Source organism: Myotis nattereri, assembly GCF_964212035.1.
Source record: "Myotis nattereri genome assembly, chromosome: 6".
Lineage (NCBI taxonomy): Eukaryota > Metazoa > Chordata > Mammalia > Chiroptera > Vespertilionidae > Myotis > Myotis nattereri.
The window spans coordinates 20,215,867-20,235,842 of record NC_138081.1 but is presented as its reverse complement, the minus strand read 5'-3'; the positions used below and the strand labels follow the sequence as shown (position 1 = coordinate 20,235,842).

The window sequence follows — 19,976 nt, the reverse complement described above, 5'->3', positions numbered from 1 at the left end:
ATTATTTGATATACTAGTATGTATATACTGTGAAATGATCACCACACTAAGTTTGGTTAATACCTCTCCCTTAACAACTTTAAAATATATAATACAGTGTTGTTAACTATAATTACCATGTTGTACATTATGTTCTCAGGACTTAGTTTTCCTACAACTTAATTTAATTAAATTTTTTTGGTATATAAATATTTTTCATCTTCTCATAGATAAGATATAAAACCAAAGACATTTCTGTTAAGAGGCATCTTGATCCAGTGTACTCTGGGTAAATTTTTCAATTTATTCATTCAATTTTCGTTTTACTCGCAAATAATCACTTGGAACTATTAAAACCATAATGTAACCCGGGGCTCCTAAGGCCGGAGCATAGACATGAGGACATATTAAAAGGCACTTCAGTTTCACTTGCTTGCATCCCCACTTGAATAAGACAGGAACTCTGGCCCCTGCAAACTCTCACCCACGCATTTCTGGGAGTCCTTCGAATATCCTTACTATTTCCCAACTAGGGCTCGCATGGTCTTCCTTCCAGCCCCCTGACCGATGACCAGTACTGTGAGTGACAACTGGAGTGGATCCCTATGATGCTTTGAAGTCTGCTGGCGTCCTCAGATGTGATTCTGTGAACTCCCAGAGTGCTCAGCTGCCTGATAAAATATGGGACACCAAACTGAATCTAACTTTTAGGTAAATAATGCAATATTTAGGGCATACTTGTACTAAAAAGGTATTCTTTGTTTATCCAAATTCAAATTTAATTAGGTGTCTTGTATTTTTATTTGCTACATCTGTCAGCCCTACCAAATGCCCAAGCCATGTTATGCTCCCTGCAGCCTCACCTGAGCTGAAGTCACATGTGTGCTATGTGTGCTGTGGGGAAATCTCCCTCTCTCTCTCTCTCTCTCTCTCTCTCTCTCTCTCTCTCTCTCTCTCTCCCCCCCCCCACCCCCCTTCTGTTGGCTCTTTGTCTATAAGCACAAAGTTATGTTGCTTGTGCCTCAGGTATCTCAGGAACACTTACGAAAATAGTTTTAATGTCTTTCTGTGGCCATCTCTGATTCAGGTTCAGGCGCAGCCTGAGAACATCAGACTCAGACTGTGATGGGCTTTCTTCCTGTTCGCCTGCAACTTCCCCCAAAGGCTTGCCCTACAGACCTCCTCCTTATTGGTTATCATCTCCCAGGAAATCGATTGGCTACCAGCCTATTGGTTTCTTAGGCACATGCAGTTATATCTCAGCAAAGACTTGTGACAAATCTAAAATACAAATAACACTGTGATTAGGAGAACTGCCTTCGAAGTGCCTCCAATGCTAAGTGAAATAAGCCAGTCAGAGAAAGATAAATACCTCATGATTTCACTCATTTGTGGAATATAGAGAACAACATAGACTGATGAACAGGGACAGATCCAAAGACAGAGAAACAGTGATCAGACTATTAATCCCCAGAGGGAAAGTAGGGGAGGGAGGGGGTAAGGGGAAGAGATCAACCAAAGGACTTGTATGCATGCATATAAGCCAAACCAATGGACATGGACAACAGGGGGATGAGAGCATGAGTGGGGGGAGGGGAGGATGGGGATTTATGGGGGGGAATGGGGACACATTTGTAATACCTTAACTAATAAAGAATTTAAAAAACAAAACAAAAACAAAGTGTATGGAAATGTTTTCTATCTTGGGAAACTCTTAGAAAAACTTTATGGAAACATGAAGTGGCTTTGGGGCCTCAGCTTTTAAGAGATGTGTGTGAGTTTGAGAAATTCCAAGCAAAATGTAAAGTGTAAATGGCGGTAGGGAAAAAGAAAGTTCAGGGTGACTTTATTTGGGGGTTTGGTTGCAGCAGGTGGTGTATTGCAACCTGAAACTGCAAATAGAATTGGGGGCCTATCCAAGGAAAGTTCTCAGGGATCACTGTCAAAAGTTCATAATTTCTTCTCTGGGCAACGGGAAGCCCTTGCGAGATTTGGTTAGTGGGAAATATAACCAAGAAATGCAGAGGATCCTGCACATAGGCTAGGTTCCAACTGTGAGAAGTTATGTGAGAGAGGTCAGATCGTCACATAAATAAAATAGGTAATGAAGGCTTAAAGGAAAATAAATTTGAAAAGGAGACCTTGGTAACCCATTATAATCAAAAGAGGAGGTTAAAAATTCCCCATGTCTATGCCACTTCCAGACTAATTAAATCACAATCTCTGGAGATGAGACTCATGACATCAGTCTTCTCAAAGCTCCCTTTGACCTCAGCCACGATGGAGCACGAAAACTATAGAACTGTGGTTCTCACACTCCAGCAGGAATCAGAATAGTCTAGAGGGCTTGTTGGACTCCACCCGCAGAGATTCAACAGATCTGGAATGAGATCTGATCATTTACATGTCTATCAAGTTCCCAGGTGATGCGGATGCTGTGGGTGCAAGGACCCCACTTTGAGAAGGTCTGCTGCAGAGGGATCTGCACCTGGTAGTTAACTAGGTATTACCCCGAAACCTAGGTCCCATACTTTCCTTGTCTGCCTTTTACCGTCCATAGCAAAGAGACCTCACATTCATAACAGTAACCCTGGAGAAAGCTCAAGTTTTTAGTGCAAAAAGAAGGGAGCTCTATGTCCCTCATGTTGCACTTACTGAGAAAATAGCAATAACTACCACATCATAGATTTTCAACTCTGAGGGTTGAAGAAAAAAAGGGTTCTTCATATAAGTATGAGTTCACAAGAGAGTCAATTAATCAATTCCGAATAAGGGCACAGTGTCAGTGCTTAAGGAGTGAAACCACTAGCAGTTAAGAATTGACAATGAACCAGGTGCTGTTCTAAGTGCTATGTACCCTTCTTACTCAGAGGGTAGTTCATGGACCAAAGGCCTCAGAATCAGTGGCTGACAGAGTTTGAGAAGCACTGCTTAGGTATCATGGGCTCACTAATCCACTCAATGCTAAGAGGTAGGGGCTATGATGAAGGAACTCAATTACAAAGTTAAAATATCTGTGCAAAGTCATAGAGCTAAAGCAGTGGAGACAGATACAAACCTAGAAAATCTGGATTCCTAGACTCTCTTCTAACTTGTGTGACTCCACCTGGCAAGAAAGCCTTACCACAGCCATAGAGGCACCCTCACCATCATCACTCTTTAACATCCATCCACAGTGGCTTTCGCTCCATGCATCTAAGCGACGATGTCCTCCCCATTGCACTCTTGCTTCTACCGTCTAACCCACTCTTGAAGAATGTGAACTCCCTTCAGGTCTCAGCTCACAGTCACTTCCTCAGGAAAGTGATTTTTAGCACCCTCAAGTCTTCAGATCCTACTCTCGCCGCACCATGTACTTTTCCTCCATGATAACCTGCAATTATGGGTTTACCCATGAGATTTTTGTCTTTTTCCCTAGACTTCAGCTCCTGGAGGACAAGCACCCCATCTGCTTTGTTCCTTGCTTAATCTGGAACAGATACTTAAAATAGTTACCCAAACGGATGTATATATGAATGTCTTGCCCACATTAGTATGACCTGCAGTGACAATCAGCCTGCAGTGACCATCGGAACTGAACATTCTCTCCCTCCATGTCATCAAGAGACCTGGTGAGGTGAGAGAACAGACTGAACATTCAAAGGGAAGTGTAACCTTTGAGGCTGAACCCTAAATAGCCCATCAAGCCTCCATCTGCCAGGAACACCTGGAGCTGCTCTCAGACCTTCTGAAACTATGAGAACCCTTTAAACATGGTTCCGCTTTTCAAAACCCAGTGCCTGTACTGTGCCTTCTGCCTCTGAGACTGCGAAGTGAAAGTGGCCCAGGTGTGGCCTCCCCATGTTGGGAGGGTAGTTCTGGAGGGAAAACACTGGCTGTTCTAACACAAATCCCGTAACTAAACACAGTCCATTCATTTTGAGTGCTGCTCATCAGGTAGCTTTCAGAGGCCCCGAATATCCCTGAATGGCAGAGAATAACTTTGATTTCAGTGAATGGCTTGCCATAATAATCATAACAATCCTGTCTGAGGAAAGCATGGATTGCAAGGCTCCTTTCAAAATACACACCACTGGAATCGTGTGTGTCAGTTCCCCCAAATACTCTTGCTCCTCTGTATAGTTCCCATATCTTGAGTTCTCATAATATTAACGTAATTCGTCTAACTTGGGTTTAATGTTGCTACTATTGTGACATAACTGCAAAGAGGCTTGAGAAAAATGCTGCTAATTTTTCTCTTAAAGAGATAGATTTAATTTCAACATTTTGGGGAAATATTGAACAACAGCAATCAGCTTTAAGTTTAAGCAGGTGACAGGCCCAGTTACAGATGATAGAGGTGAAGGTTTCTCACTGTGGAACAGCTGCTTAATAATTCTTCAGACCTTTCTTCAACGTCTCTACCACATGGTTAAGTGATATGGCTATGAGCTCAGTTACTCTTTTTTTTTTTTTTCTTGTGGTGTTTTTGTTACTTTAAACTCAAGCCATGGCCCAGCCAGTGTGGCTCAGTGGTTGAGCATCAACCTATGAACCAAGGTCAAGGTTCAATTCCTGGTCAGGGCACATGCCTGGATTTTGGGCACACCCGCCATTTGGGAACATGCAGGAGGCAACCAATCAATGATTCTCTCTCAGCATTGATGTTTCCAGCTCTCTTTCTCTCTCCCTTCCTCTCTGAAATCATGAAAAATATATTTTTAAAAAAGACAAAATAAAACCCAAGCCATGAATGAGCAATACTAAGGTCAACCTTTGTTTTAGACCTGAGCTTCTCAAACTCTGTGGGACCTTGTTAAAATGAGTTTCTGGTCCATAGGTCTGCGCTGAGGCCTGGGGAGTTTCCATTTCGAACAAGCTGCCGGGTGCTGCGGCTGCTGGCCCATACACAGCACTATGAGAAGTGTGGTCTTAGAGAACACAACAAAATTAGTTTTGTGGCAAATTAGTTTTGTCTTGCAATGCAAGTTGGCACGCTTTTAAGTCGGAAGTATTGCCTAAATGTTTCTGTGGGCCAGGGATGTGATGAATGTAACTCTATCCACCTCGCACGGTCAGAAACAATCACAGAAATGAGTCACTCCCATGTTTCCACCCTGGGGTGAGGGGACTGAGTTGGGGAAGAAATAGACCTGCTGTCCATCTAGAGCTGTCTTATACAAATCTAGAATCCTGGAATTTCCAGACATCCTCTTTCCCAATGTTGATAGTAAGCATACGTAGAAATGTCTGGACATATCTGGAATAGGTGTGGACATACAGTATGCTGATCAACTCTAAAACTGTATTAAAAGCAATGTGGTCCAATCATGGTGTAATAGCTAATGGATTAAAAGAAAAAAATATTCTTCAAACAGTATATTTTGAAAAGCACATCCCAGCTTGTTTCATTTATAATAATGTTTACAGTAGAACCGAAAAAGAGAAAAAAACCCACACTTTTAATTATTGCTTAACACAGCAGGAGAGGCAAAGGAGTGGTTTTCTTTTTTTTTGGGGGGGGGGAGGCGTGGGGGGAGGAAGTTGTAGTGGCCTTAGCCCCTTCCACACTTCCACCATGCTGTATGTCTTTGCCTTCTTCCCACGCTACTCCCAAGTCCTTGTGGTCGCTGGCCACTGAGGAAACCACCATCACCTCAGCTGATGGTAAGGAAATGAGAACAATGGACAGAACCATTTATGTTCCGTTTTTTAAAACCCTCTTTAACTCTTGAATTTCAAAAATGGAAAGCAACATAAATACTTCCAAAAAATTATTTAATTTTATTTAAAATGAGTTTTTGTTGAAACCAAGGAGCAGTATCTAGTCCCAATACCAAGCAAGTCCTTTGCCTACTTGGGTACTCTGAAAAATTTCATAAACAAATACACTGTTACCGTGACCAGGAAATATACGTGCAACAATTTAGTTAGGACCCTAAGAGTAACACCATTCAACAGCATAGTTCCAATCTAATCAAGAAAAATCTTCACTCTAAAGGAAAAATATTTCAAAATATACCCCCAAATATACGATAATGATACTTACTACTACAGGATGGACTGTTACAGAAAAATCCTAGGACTTGAAGCCCAGATTGGTGATGGGGCTTGTCCAGGAACTATTCTTTAAAGACCTGGGGTTAGAACTTAGGTCTCCTGAATATTTCTCAATTTAGTCCTCATTGTGTTATTGTATTATTCCATGCTCCCTCATCAATCCTTTTTCCTGATGCCAATCTAAGATAGAGATACGCAAGCCTATCTGGCACCTAAGGCCATGGATCAGAACCCTGGGTCACATTACACAGATTCCCACTTAAGGTTGATCCTAGAGCCTCACTCGAATTTGCTCTGAATTATTGTGATATTATGTTACAGGTGAAATCATGGGCCAGTGAGGAATTTGCTAAACTCTTGTGGCAGGTTCCACAGTAGATACAGAGTAGGAGTTTGCCCAAACTGCAAGCTTTACTCCCTTATGGGCAGATCAGCCTCACTTCATCTTCCTCAGGGCTGGCCTTTCTGACTGAGCATGGGGGCTGCTGTGAAAGAGCATTAGTGATCTTTTAACATGGATTTCACATGGCTTGGGATTTAAAGCCCTGGTTCTTCCTTAGTACAAAGGGCCGTTGCTACGGAGAATGATGCAGGAGGTACTAGTACGTAAAATAGTACTGTGGTTAAGAATATGAAGGTCAGGGTCAGCCAGCATGGCTCAAGGGTTGAGCGCCGACCTATGAACTAGGTCGCTAGGAGATCACAGTTCGAGTACCAGTCAGGACATATGCCTGGGTTGTGGTTCAATCTCCGGTGTGGGCATGCAAGATGCAGCCAATCAATAATTCTTTCTCATCATTGATGTTTCTATCTCTCTCTCCCTCTCCCTTCCTCTCTGAAATCAATAAAAATATATTAAAAATAAAAGAATATGAAGGTCAGTATAGACAGATCTGGATTTAAATTCCAGCTTCAAAATGCCCCACCTTGGGGACTTCAACATTGCTTAGCCTCCTGGTCTTTAGTCTCCTTACCTCTAAAATGAAAATAAAGACTCCCTCTGGCTCAGGCTTATAAACATGACAGACTATATATAAAACACTGACATCACGTAGGACTCAACCGGAACATTCAGTAATGTAGCCGTGTTTTGTTCCTAAATCAGAGAAGATCCTGACATGGATGTCGTTAGAGGTTTTAGAATGAATTAGGGAAAGAAGTCTATGGAATAACTTTTCTTGCAATCTCTAAAAATATTGTTAGTGTTCAGTTTCCATGTTGGCTTAAGGTGTCCTTCCATTGAGATAGGAACTAAAAAACTAATGGCAACATTTTCCACAACCGGGAAGATGTATTCCACATGAACCCAAAGAAACACTATGTTTTGTTAAAAAGCAGAAAGTGTTTCTTTGTTCCTATTCCTAAATATGGCACATTGAAGGATATACACTCCACTTAAACACGTGTCCAGAGGTATGTTATTAATGGAACTTAATGGGAAGAACAGGCTGCAGGGGAATCAAATCTGTGTCATTCCTTTCTCACCATTCGCCATGGACCACATTTGTCTATTTTTCCTTTATTTGTTTTTTTTTCACTGTGGCCAAAATAAAGAACAGGGGACATATGGGAATTGTTTCCTTTCTTGGAACTAGCCAGATGGAAAAGTGCAGTCATGATGGCCTACCTAAGAGGCAGAAAAATATTACCTACAACACCTGAGCCCCTTGAATTATAATGAAAACACATTCTGGAGTCCAGAGTAGTCCTTGCATAATGACTGTAAGTGCCAGTCTCATTTTAATCACGAGACTAGTTTCAACAATATGTATATTTAACTGAAAGTTTAAAAATGGATGTTTCAAAAGTTGAAAAAAAAGACCCCCCAATTTATTGGGGTCAAAAGTACTTTACAGAAATCAGGAAAATGTAGATAATGCCTTTTTTTTCAAAAAGCATGTCACAGAGGTTTAAAAAGTGATGATGATTTTTTGAAAATACAGCATAAATGTACAAATTAATCAACCTACTAATCAATGATGTGACTACTATCTATGTAGACACAGACAAGGTTGGGCTGGAGGAATGTGAATAGTATAGAAGGAATATAAGACATGGCCTTTGCGCCTAATCAGAGATATAACCACATAAAGATTATAATGATAGGCACAATGATGGAGTTCACATTATATAGGTGTAAGGATTTCAGATTCTGGCCTCTTTCCCTCACAGCTTTAAAAAATGTGTATGTTTCATTCCTTCTGTAGTATTATTCTAAGCTGACTGCTGCTTTTTTCATCCCAGCTTTATCTGAGCCTCTGTTTAGAATTCTATACTAGTAACTTTCTGTGTCCCTGCTTGTCTGGATCACCTTGTCAAGATAATCATGTTTATCAGAAGTCCTAAACCTTTCTGTGTTCAGGACTACTTGGGTGTATTAATAATATTTGGAAGGCACCCTCATGGTTGTCATAACTAAGGTGTTTGACCACTTCATTCTGTCAATCGGTGTTTAGACATCTTCAGACTACCTCTAAGCTATATCATGTCAGGAAAATGCCAATCCCTACTCATATCATCCAGCCACTGCTATTTATTTTGCATTTTTCTTCAACTCTGGTTCCCTGCCCACCAAGAACATCTTCCAGCACTAAAATTTTCCATATTGTCCTGAGTTGGAAAGGTTGGTGATCCAAATATGAGAGAGGAAAGGAAATGAATCAGAGGGCCACAAAACATACATATAAAACTTTTCCCTCCAACCTCATACGCCAGAAAGTCTCTAACTTTAGCAGGTGTCAGCATCGTAGGGATACTCTTTGAATATCACTGCCACACATGACTTAAAAAATTATTTCCAAATAACATGCAATTGAAATAGGCTATATCCCTTTACTGTGTGCCAAGCAGTTAACCTGAAAGTCATCGGGGGCCTTTGATAGGATTCTAAGTATCCACAGTACTCCACAAATTATATATTTTATATTGCATTCGCTTGTATGAGATTATATCTGGATGCTTGAGAGGGCCCATTGTTCACAGAAGATTCTTCAAGGATTCATTTACCCAAACATTGCTTAAGGACACCACTGATGTCTGCAGCGAGTGTCAAGCCGACACATTTGAGGAGACATTGACATTAGAATATAGCAGAATAAAGGCTTCACAGTTTATAGAGCCAATATATAATTCAGTTATTTTATGGTTAGTGGATAATTCTACTTTTACTACATTGACCTTCATAATCTTTACTCCAATCCTTTATGATTATCTTCTGACTTCTACCAAGATGTAGATCGACCAACCAATAAGGCAACAAGTTTAGATGGAGCCCCTCTTATAGGCCTAGCATGGAGTTGGCTCAATGATGGACCCAATGATGGAGTTACAGGTAACTCTGGGTGGGAACACTGACATCTACTACTTTTAAGCCCCACGAGGGTAAGAACCCCGATTTTCATGCCTCAAATTCTATCTCATGTGTTGAGAGGACCACCTGGTAAATCATAGGAGCACAACTAACAATTATTAAATAAGTTAATTAAAGGCCTCAGGGGTCTGTACTATGAATGTCATAATGATAAACAAAATGTCCACAGTGGCTGGTTGGCCAAAGCTCTTACACCTAGAGAATACTGCTGAATAAAGGAAAGAAGGGACCCAACTAAGAATGCATATCAATAAAGTGCAAACTAGCCTCAATAGGGAAAACTAGCTGAAGTTTCAAACCTTTCTTTACACCTGATGTTGGCATAGAAAAGAACTCAGTTAAAAGGCTGTAGCTGGAAAGATCACTCCCCACCACATTCTTTTGTTTAGCCAGCAATCATGCTGATGTAAAGGATCCAGAAAATGAAAAGCATGCTGCCCAACCACATACTAGTATATTCATCATACTCCCTTCAATAAGTGTGAAGCAGACAAGCCCTTACCTAGATTTCAAGCTGATGAATCATCTGTCCAGTTTCACTAAACCTCAAGGGGCTGTTCAACTAAAAAAGGGGCTGAAACCCTGTCAGCCTCCGGATGCATTTAAATAAGGACAACATGTTAAAAGGAAGCAGGTGATGAGGTTTCCCAAGGATCCCTAGTTTCTAAGTGCATTAAATCCTCCTTCAGTTCAGGAAAGACAGGCTTTTGATCTCAAAAATCATGAGAAAATTATTTTGTGTGTATAGATGCTGACTATATCAGATAAACAGAAATATTAGCGATTTCCTATATTTAGGCCATCCATTTATTGAACCTGGGGTTCCTCCTATTCCAAGATCCCTATGGAAACACACACACACACACACACATACACACACTTCGTCACACACATTAGAAAGAAAATCCCTTCTTCTGGGGAAACCCCTGTCTTGGGAATACTTGGTTGTATAGCCACTGAGCCTGCATAGGGTCAAGCATACAAATGGTGCAGTGAATCTTTGGAAGTCACATTTGTCCCTGAAACTTCAGTCACCTGGAGACTGCATGCCTCATTGCCCGCAGCAGCTCAATCCTGACAGTGTAGGATGAGTTTAGAAATCTCATTGGAGCAACACAATTTGAATTGAGCGTTTAAACAGCACAGTATTTGTAGTGCTGAAATAACCATCCTTTGCAATTTTTGCTGAGTGTGGACTTTTTTCTTTTCTTCTGCTATTACAATAATCTTGCCTTGGTTTGGATATTTTCATGAGAAGAAGATAACAGGGCTCAGTAAACTAGTACATCAGGTAGCTGCACATTCCCATTTTCACACAGAGAAAATCCCTGCTCCTTTTGCTACGCCAACACACATACACACAGTTCCTGGAATCCCAACTGCATTCATACCCATTACTCTCAGACAGACTCACACAGGGCACTGAGACAAAACTCCCTACATGTCAAAATCACGCCAGGCTGAAGATGCAGATAGGTGGATATGGCGCCAGGTGGATGTGTAATCAGTAATAAGAAATACATTGAGCCCCATAATGAAAAGAAATCCCCCAAATTGTTCAGGATTCCCCCTCCCCCTTTCCATTCACTGATTTATTAACCCTGAACAAAGATGTAATTGCAGGGTCTCAGGAATCATTTTTTTCCTTTTTTTCCCCATTTTTTGGCATTTGTTTTGTTTGATTTTGAATATTCTTAATATCTAGTCATACCATTCATTGCCTGTTTTCTTCACTCAGTTGCCCATCTTTCCCCCCCAAAATGAAAGAAGCATCAGCTTCTGAGTCTTAAAGATGAGTGAGACCTCTGCATTCTCTTTGCTTGTTTAGGGCAAGAAATGAAGTGCTGCCTCTTTAATTGGCAGAAGCATGCAGGAGGAGCATACCTTTAATTTAGTGTTGGGATACCTCACTTGCACCCTGGCTGTTGTCTTATTGGAGACGGCAGCCTGCCTGAGATCCTCTAGCACTGAAATAATATCATCCAGCACGCATTTCTTATCCTGATTTCTCAACACACACAGATGGGAAAAAGTATAATTATAGCCCTTGTGGTTCACCTTCATTTCCAGCACGGCTCGGTGGGTCTGCAGGATCCCCTCAGCATGGAGCAAAATATTGTCCCCGGGTGGGGAGAGGAGGATCACCCTGCCATACCTCCCAGGGGTGTGCAAGTCCGAATAGAGCTGGCTTTTGGACTGGTCCAGGGGGAAAAGGCTGCTGGCCAGGCTGCGCTCGATCTTGGCCAGGCTGTGGCTGGGAGCGACCAGGCGCTCCAGGTCGCTCTCGGGCTGGAAGTGGTTGAGCGCGCTGAGGCCGAAGGTGATGGTCAGGACTGCGGGCACGGTGAGGAAAAAGACGGGGTGCCGGCTCACGCACAAGCCCAGCCTGTGGCAGAAAGACTGGAGCCCTCTGCGAAGCACCTGCCGCAGCAGCATCCTCCACCAGATCCAGCTTGCAGGCGCTCCCGGCCGTCTTAAAAAGCACATGTGACACGTGTCAGCGCCAGGCGACCCGGGTCTCCCGCATCCCGCCCCCTCGGGGACCAAACCCCCTCCCCACCGCCGCCGCCTCCCCGCCCCCCTCCGCGCCCACCCCGGACCCCTCCGCCTGGTCTTCCCCCGGCCCCACCTCCATGCGCTCACTACTCTTTCAAACACTGCAGCAAGTTGCAGCAAGGCGGGCAAACCGCGACCGCGCGCTGCGGGGGCTCCGCGGGCCGCCCCCCTCCCCGGCCTCCCCCCGCCCGCGCGCCCCCGCGCCCCCTCTCACCGCCCGAGCTGCGATCCCGCGGACTAGCCCTTCATCTCGCTGCGGCAGTCCCCCGGCCTCCCTCGCAGGAGGCGGCTCGGTGCGGAGCGTCCCACCGGTGTGGATTTCCTCTCCGTCCTGGCGGGGTTTGGCGCCGAGCGGGAACCATGTGCCTCGGTGTTGTAAGAAGCAGACATGTGCCCCATAAACAGGGGGGAGGAGGGATGGGGCGAGGGGGCGGGAAAGGGGGGCCGGGTAGAAAGACGAGAGGGGGGAGCAGCTACGCTTTTCCTTTCTTAAGATGCTGACAGTTATTTTTAGAGTTTTGTTTTCCCTCTTTGCTCCCCGCTGGAGTGAATGGAAGAGGAAATGGGAGCAGGCGCTGCTGGCCCATTGGAGCGGAGGCTATTAGAGCCGGAGCCAGGCGGGTGGAGGTGCAGGGAGGGAGCTCCTGGAGGCAGGCGGCCAGCTTTGCCCCTCCGGGTTCCCTTGCCCTCGAATTCTGCTCTTTGGCTGAAGGAAAGGAGCAGAGAGGATGATGCTGCATTTTTAGCATGCCGCCAAGCGCGCAGAGGGATCCTGGCAACGCCACGCTGTCAGTCCACAGAGGATCAGCTGCAGCGAGGGCTGCCAGGGACCCCATCCTTCCGCGGTGCTCTGGGCTCTAGGAATCCCTTCCTGGCTCTGGTGATTGGAGAGGACACAATTGCCAATAGCAGCCGTGTGTGTGTGTGTGTGTGTGTGTGTGTGTGTGTGTGTGTGTGTGTTGGAAGTGAAGATCTACATGCAATATGTGGTTTCTCATAAAATATTACGTTCCCATTCTGTACTTTTGAAGTTTAGGAGAAAAAGTTGTTAAAGGCTGGTTTCAGACCTCTTCCCCCCATTTTCTCTTTCATCTCGCCTTTTCCAAAACCAACCGGTTTCTAGCCATCTGATTTATGTTGAGATGAAGGGGAATGAGAGGCTATCTAATTTCCTCCTTTGAACAGAATTCCAGGGGGAAAAAATAAACACACACACACACACACACACACACACACATTTTGGGATATTCCTCACATTGTTTTTGCTTGATGGGCTAGATGGGTAAGGGTAAGTACATTGGAGTCCTTTGCTGTGCAAAACAGTGAGTCACCTTCACCATTTAGGAAACAAAATTCACCAGGTACAAATCCTCCCTCAGTAAACAAAAGTGTGAAGGTGAGGAACTCTCACCTGCATCAGATCAAAACTTGCATATTAATAAGCTTGTGTGTGTGTCTGTGTGTGTGTGTGTGTGTTATTTCTTACCTGTCAGGGCTTTCACAAGTTCATGTTCTGGAAAGAATAGGGAGAAATCTTGGGACAAATTCTAAAGTCTGACTGTGAACTGGAGACCTGCTTTCCGAAGCTTCTCTTCTTTTAGCCTTAACTTCATATAGAAGGTTGAGTTTCAAGAGCTGATTTCTTCACACCTCCTTAGTAACAGTGAAAGACTTGTTCTTCATTGGATGCTTAGAGAGGTGCCCACCCATGCATACAAACAAACCAAAGGACCCATCCTTTTAATACTTTGATGCTTTTTATTTTTGCCAGTGGAATCTATTATTCCATTATCTAGAGACCAATGAGACAGCAGAGAGCTCAGAATCAGGGGAAATACTTGCAGGCAGTAGTCTAAAGTGTGGTGTTGTCCCTAAAATTAAAGAAAAATTCTAGCCTTTTAAAATTGAAAGTGAACTTGGAGGCCATCAGTTTGAATTCCTACCAAGGGAAGGTGTTGCTTCTGAATATCCCTGGTGATTCTCCATCGAGCTCTTGCTGCAAAATTCTTCACAAACAAGAACCCACTCATTTTTCTAGAAAGCCCATTCTATTTTAGACACCCCCTTCTTTGTGTTTAGCTGAACTCAATCTCCTTGCAGCATTTATAGGCTAGTCCTCCCTCTCCTTCAGTGGGAAGAGTCCCCTTTGCATAACTGTTAGATCTTCATGTCATTTCACATAATGTATTCCATTAGTGCAACATGATGGATATTGTTTTTGATTATACAGCAAAGAGGAAATGTATCTGTCATCTATTTTCTACATCCTCTTTATCATATTAAGCATGCTTGGTCATATCCTATACATAAAATTCTCTTAAAAATGGTCTTTTTGCAAAATATATACAAATGGTATTTTTGCAAAATATATTTTAGGAATGGACAGTTGAATAAATTATGTAGTTCATTTTCTAGATAAGGACACTAAGAACTGTAGAGGTTAAGTGAAATTAACCATAATCCAAGTTATTTGCAAAGCGAAAACCAGTGTTCAGATCTCTTGTTTTCCCTGGCAGCACTGGACCAGGCCCACCTGTCTGTTTTTCACAATGAACAAATAGGTCAGAATTGCTTCCTCTCTCCTTACAGCCTCCATTTCCCACAACTCCTTCCCTAATAAGTTCAATGGAATTAGAGAAGAATAAAGACACCAATGGATAATTGACTAAATAATGTGATACATCCTAAGATGAACTACTCTAAAGTAAATACAAATCACGTTGTAGAATTATAAGGGCATCAAAATACATCCACCAAATGTTAAATAAAAAAGTATGAAACCACTTTGAAAAATAAAAATAGACACTGGAAAAATAAAATCTGTATTATAATGTTTATTTTTATTGCTAGATTATGGGATCATGGGTTATTGCTTTTAAAGAAAAAATCCTTAAATGTAGGAGCTTTAGGTTATAGAAAATTGCAAAAATAGTACACAGAGCACTTTTATACAACACATTCTATCCCTATTATTAATACCTTGCATTAGGATGGTACATTTATTACAATTAATGCACCAATATTCATACATTATTATTGACTAAAGTCCATACTTTATTGGGATTTCCTTAATTTTTACTAATATTCTGGGTTTTTGTTTGTATGTTTTTGGGTTTTTTTTTGGTTCTAGGATTCCATTCAGGATACCACACTGCATTTATTCATCAAGTTTCCTAGACTCCTCTTGGCTGTGACAGTTTCTCTAGACTTTTCTGGTTTGGGGTGACCTTGACAATTTTGAGGAGTAGTGGTCAGGTATTTTGAAGAATGCCCCTCAATTGGGAATTGTTTGGTGCTTGTCTTATTAGATTGGGGTTAGGAAATCTGGGGAGGAATAACACAGAGGTAAAGTGCCATTTTTATTATATCATATTAAGGGTATAGTCTATCATATTGAATGAACCTGCCTGAAGTAGTGTTTGTCACCTTTCTCTGCTGTAAAGTTACTCTTCTACTCTGCTTCCATAGGCTCCTCTTTGGAAGGAAGTCACTATGGGAGCTCACACTTAAGAAGTGGGAGCCATGCTCCACCTCCTCCCTCCTTGAGGATGGAGTCTACATAAGTTATTTGAAATTCTTTGACATGGGAGATCTGTCCTATTCTATTCTACTCCATTCTCTTCTATTCCATTCTACTCTTTTATTCTATTCTGTTTTATCCTTTCAATCTTTCATTTATATCAGTACTGACTCAAGGACATTTCTAAGCATTTTCTTATATTTTGGGTTATACTTCAATACTTCTTTGTGGCTCAAATTTGTTCAACCTTGACTATTATTGGGAGCTCTTCCCATTGGCTCCTATGTCCTTTTGACATATACCATTACTGCTGGGTACTTGAAAGAAGTTATTCCCTATTTTGTTGCATGATGAGATATTCCAGGCTCATCTGCAACTTTCCTGCTCCAGTCCTAGAATCAGCCACTTCTCTAAGAAGCCCTGGTTTGTGTTTATTAGAAAAAAGTATAAGATCTGGATGCCTTATGTGCTTCTTGTTGTGGTATTATTGCTTCTAAGTCCTCTCAGCTGAAAGCAAGGAAATAGGTTATACTAATCTGTGTACGTGTGTATCCATAAATAGTTCTTTATATAACTCTCTGTATCTATATTAACCTAAATATGAGTTTATACTTATGTCTCTAACTCTAATCTATTGCAACATGGATTATTATAGTCTCTTCCCCTGCCTTACCTTTAACCTCCCACTCCAAAGGTGAAAACTTGGCTCAGTGGGTGATGTTTAAATCGCTATTCTATAACAAAAACATATTAATTTTTTATTAGAAAAAAATGTTTAAGTGCAAGAAGAAAAAAATGGATCCTTAATTTTGATACCATACATGGATAATACTAAGCAACATTATGCATTCATTAGGAAGATAAATTGTCTGCTTAAAGGAAGAAAAATGTTAACAACATTTAAAATCCAACTCCAAGGAGTTACTTTGCACTAAAATGTCAGCAGATACCAATCACATGGTAAATCAGATTTTAAATAAAGCTTAATATAAAGCTGAAAGCAGTGCATTTAGGGCCCAATCAGTAACAACACAAAAACCTGTAGTGTTCGACTGATACAGGATTTGTCTTCTCTGACATATCTTGGTCAATGTCATTTTCAGCACTTGGAACCAAGTTGGAATTTATCTGCTTGTCCTTTTGCAGGACAGGACACCAGAAGAACATGAGCTTGGATACAGGAGCTGAGTTCTAGGAAAGCTCTAGAAGTTGCTTCCTTGGTGCTTTGGGTGAGATTCCCAACTCTCTCTGATCCACAGTGTCCTTATTTATAAACTGGGATTCACTTGTTAATTCACTCGTATCATTAGTCACTAGAACTCTAACTCTACTGTATCATCTATGCTGTATTACTAGTAATTGCAACAAATAAACCTCTAAAAACTTGGTACCACAATAAAAGGGTATATCTTATTCAAGGTTAGCAGTCCATTATAGTACATATTCCTGCTCGCAGAAAAAGGTAGAACACAGAAGCTTCAATTCCATAAGCCATTTATACACTTTCAACTTAGGGTTGCCAAGGTCATTCCTGAGGTCATTTCCCAGCTAGTCAGCTGAAAGGGGGGAAACCTAGAGTACACCTGGGAGGTTTTTCTGTCTCAGTCTGGAAAGTAGTATGTGTCATTTCCTCTTACATCTTCTGATTAGAACTTAGTCATAACAGAGGCTGAATAATGCAGCTTAGGCATGTGCCTAGAAGAGAAGAGGGGATGAATTCAATGATCGGCTGGCAAAATCCCTCCCCCTCTTTTTGGATTTTCTTGCCTTGTTTACCCAAAGTCCCTATTATATGTTCACGGGGAACATCAGATGCCCTTTTGTCATTTCACACAGCACTCTTTCAGCAGCTGCCATTTACACAATGCTGGCGTTGGGGCTTTAAGAAAATGCTCTTTGAGCTCATTTGGTGATAGCTTTAAGGATAGTTCATTGGATCACCCACACCTCTTGGTCAGACTTGTATCCAAGAAGGGCACATCTGAGCAAGTTTTAGAGGCAATTTTGCTCTTTATCATTTTGTGTTTCCAACTGCAACTGGGTTATGTAGTAAGGACATTTCTTACCTCGCATAACAAGATGTCCAGAAGAACAGCATTTATAGAGCTGGTCAGTTTAGAGGCTCAAGGGTGTCCTTAAAAATCCAGGCCCTCATCCTCACTCTGCTTTGCCCATTTGGGACCAGAAGCTTTATACTCAAGGGGGGAACACATCCAGGCAAAGCAAGGTCCCGAGGAAGAAGAAGCTGCATTTTTCTGTGCATCTCTTCTAAGAGTGGAGAAAGTTTTCCCAGAACACCCCCAACAAACCTGTTCTTGAGTGTCATTCCCCAGGCCCATGTCTAAACCAATCACTGGTGAGAGGAATGATGACACAGTAATCAGCTTAAACCAATCTGGGCTCACGTGGGGGCGGAGAGTGGAGCCAGCCTCCTTTCTGAGCATGTGGGGGATTTTGTGGGGTTTATTTTGTTAGTATGTTTTATTTTTAAACAAGTCCCTTAGGAAAACACATGGTGTGATGGTGGAAATGTTTGGATATTGGACAGCTGACACTACCCTTGGTGTTGAGCTTTTTGTATGAAGCAAATTAGTTTCTTGAGACCAGGTTTTCTGAATGAGAATTAGAGCTATAATTGGACAAAGGGATTGATTTTCTAATTTGTGATTCCTTTAGACTAAAAGCTTTACAATGGTACACAACGGAAGTAAAATGACATTTGATAATTTTAAAATTACCTTTATTTCAATAGCATACAAATATGTAAGCATTATTCTTGCGACAAGTTTACTATCACTGATCACCATATCCATATGGGGTGGAAATGACTGACCTGAGGAGTTTATTCAATCATCTTGACTTAATAAAAATTATAAAAAGTTTAGGTAGGCTTTGCATTGATTGATAACTTAAATTCATCCTATATAAGGTTGTGCATCAAATCTGGCCCATCGGTTCAGTCTCATCACCATGTTGTTGTATCCTGTATGCTCAAAACCTAAAATAAGTACCGTTAGAATTTTACCATTCTAATAGTAAAATATCCACAGTATAGATTTTTAAAAGGCACACAATAGTGTGTACATTTATAAATCGCTACCATTTCTAAATAAATGATCAATACTGAATTTCTGCCACAACTAGTGTTTTCCTATGGTGGAACATGGTGCAAGTTCTAGAGAAGATTTCAGACAATTCAGATTCTGCCTAATTGCTCTGTTAGTTTGTCTTTTCTGCTTACTCACTATATCAGCTTCCCTTAGATGTAGACCTGTAAACTAATACAAAGTAATAGAATTGAAGTAAGTGATCATTAACTCTTCCTCCAGCTATGATTTCATGATCTTCTGGAACTTGAGCTAATGGGGTTCATTTGCTCAGTTTGCTACATTTTACCGAGAACAACCTCTGATTCTCTATTCAAGTCGCAGCTTCCTTTTTCTGGTTACTGTTCATACAGTGTCAAACGCAGTCATTGAGCTTTGGGATGGGCCCGGCACTCAGGAGATGCAAGCTTTGGTATTAGTCTGGGAAAAAAGAGAGGCTGGAAAAATACTTGGAATATTGAGGCCACAGGGGAATAGCTGGACTGAGGATGAAATACTGCCTGCCAAAATACAGTACAGTGCAGACAGAGCCTCATCAAATCAATGCCCCGAGATGACATGCTGCACTGGACACATTTGATTTTCAAACATTTAAATAAACATTTTTGAATTTGAGAAGAAGTAGACCACACTTTAAAAAAAAATCATCTTTTAATTTAATTTTGTTTCCTCTTCTTACATCCAAATGTGGAAGGATTGCCTACAATTTTTTTCCTTTACTCTCTCCTTTCCTTCTTTCCTTCCTTCCAATAGCAATTCATTTTTCTGAAATGTTCCTGTCAAGGTTTTCTTCAAATTATATATTTATACTAGTGGCCCAGTGCACAAAATTCATGCACATTAAAAGGGGATTAATTAGAGGAAATATTTTAATATTGCTATTTGCCCTTTCTCTATAATAGAAGTGTCAGAGATGAAAGAAAATTAGTAAAATGTATATGAAAATCTTCCTCCTGTCAGAGTCTGGGGTGCACCACGGGACCCAAAGTCAAGCCCCCACCCACTCACGTGTGCCTCAAAATCACATGAAACCTAGACCCAGCCGCACCCCTCGCCATTGGGATAGATCCAGACCTGGCCGGTACCACCCTTGTCAAGCCCAGGCTCAGATCCCGTGGCCTAGTGCCAGGGCAGGGGGCATGGCCTGAGGTCCCCCGACCTGGCACCAGGGCAGGGGGCTCAGCCTGAGTTCCTATGGCCTGGTGCCAGGGTGGAGGACGCGGCCTGAGGTCCCCCGGCCCAGCACCAGGGCGGAGGATGCACCTTGAGGTCCCCTGTTAAGCCCTGCCAGGGTGGGGGCACTGCCTTAGATGCCCTGGCCTGGTATATAGTCATATTAGTTGTCACAAAGTTATACATTTTCCAAAAGCTTGTGCTCATATTCAAACTGGGTTATTGGTTATTA

General features: G+C 41.9%; 1 protein-coding gene across 4 annotated transcripts in view; it reads right to left on the bottom strand.

The window, feature by feature from the left end:
• The window catches only part of PTCHD4 (patched domain containing 4), a gene marked incomplete at its 5' end in the record, with an annotated part of 169,410 nt that extends 157,133 nt beyond the window's left edge, over window positions 1–12,277 (bottom strand). The window contains 2 exons of one of the 4 annotated variants that reach the window (XM_081093691.1): window positions 11,273–11,861; window positions 12,159–12,277. In XM_081093691.1, coding sequence (XP_080949817.1) covers window positions 11,273–11,824 — 552 coding nt within the window. Of the gene's footprint in view, window positions 1–11,272; window positions 11,876–12,158 lie in introns of those variants that run through there. The other 3 variants (XM_081093693.1, XM_081093690.1, XM_081093692.1) reach the window with 3 other exon arrangements.
• Window positions 12,278–19,976: the final 7,699 nt, after the last annotated feature.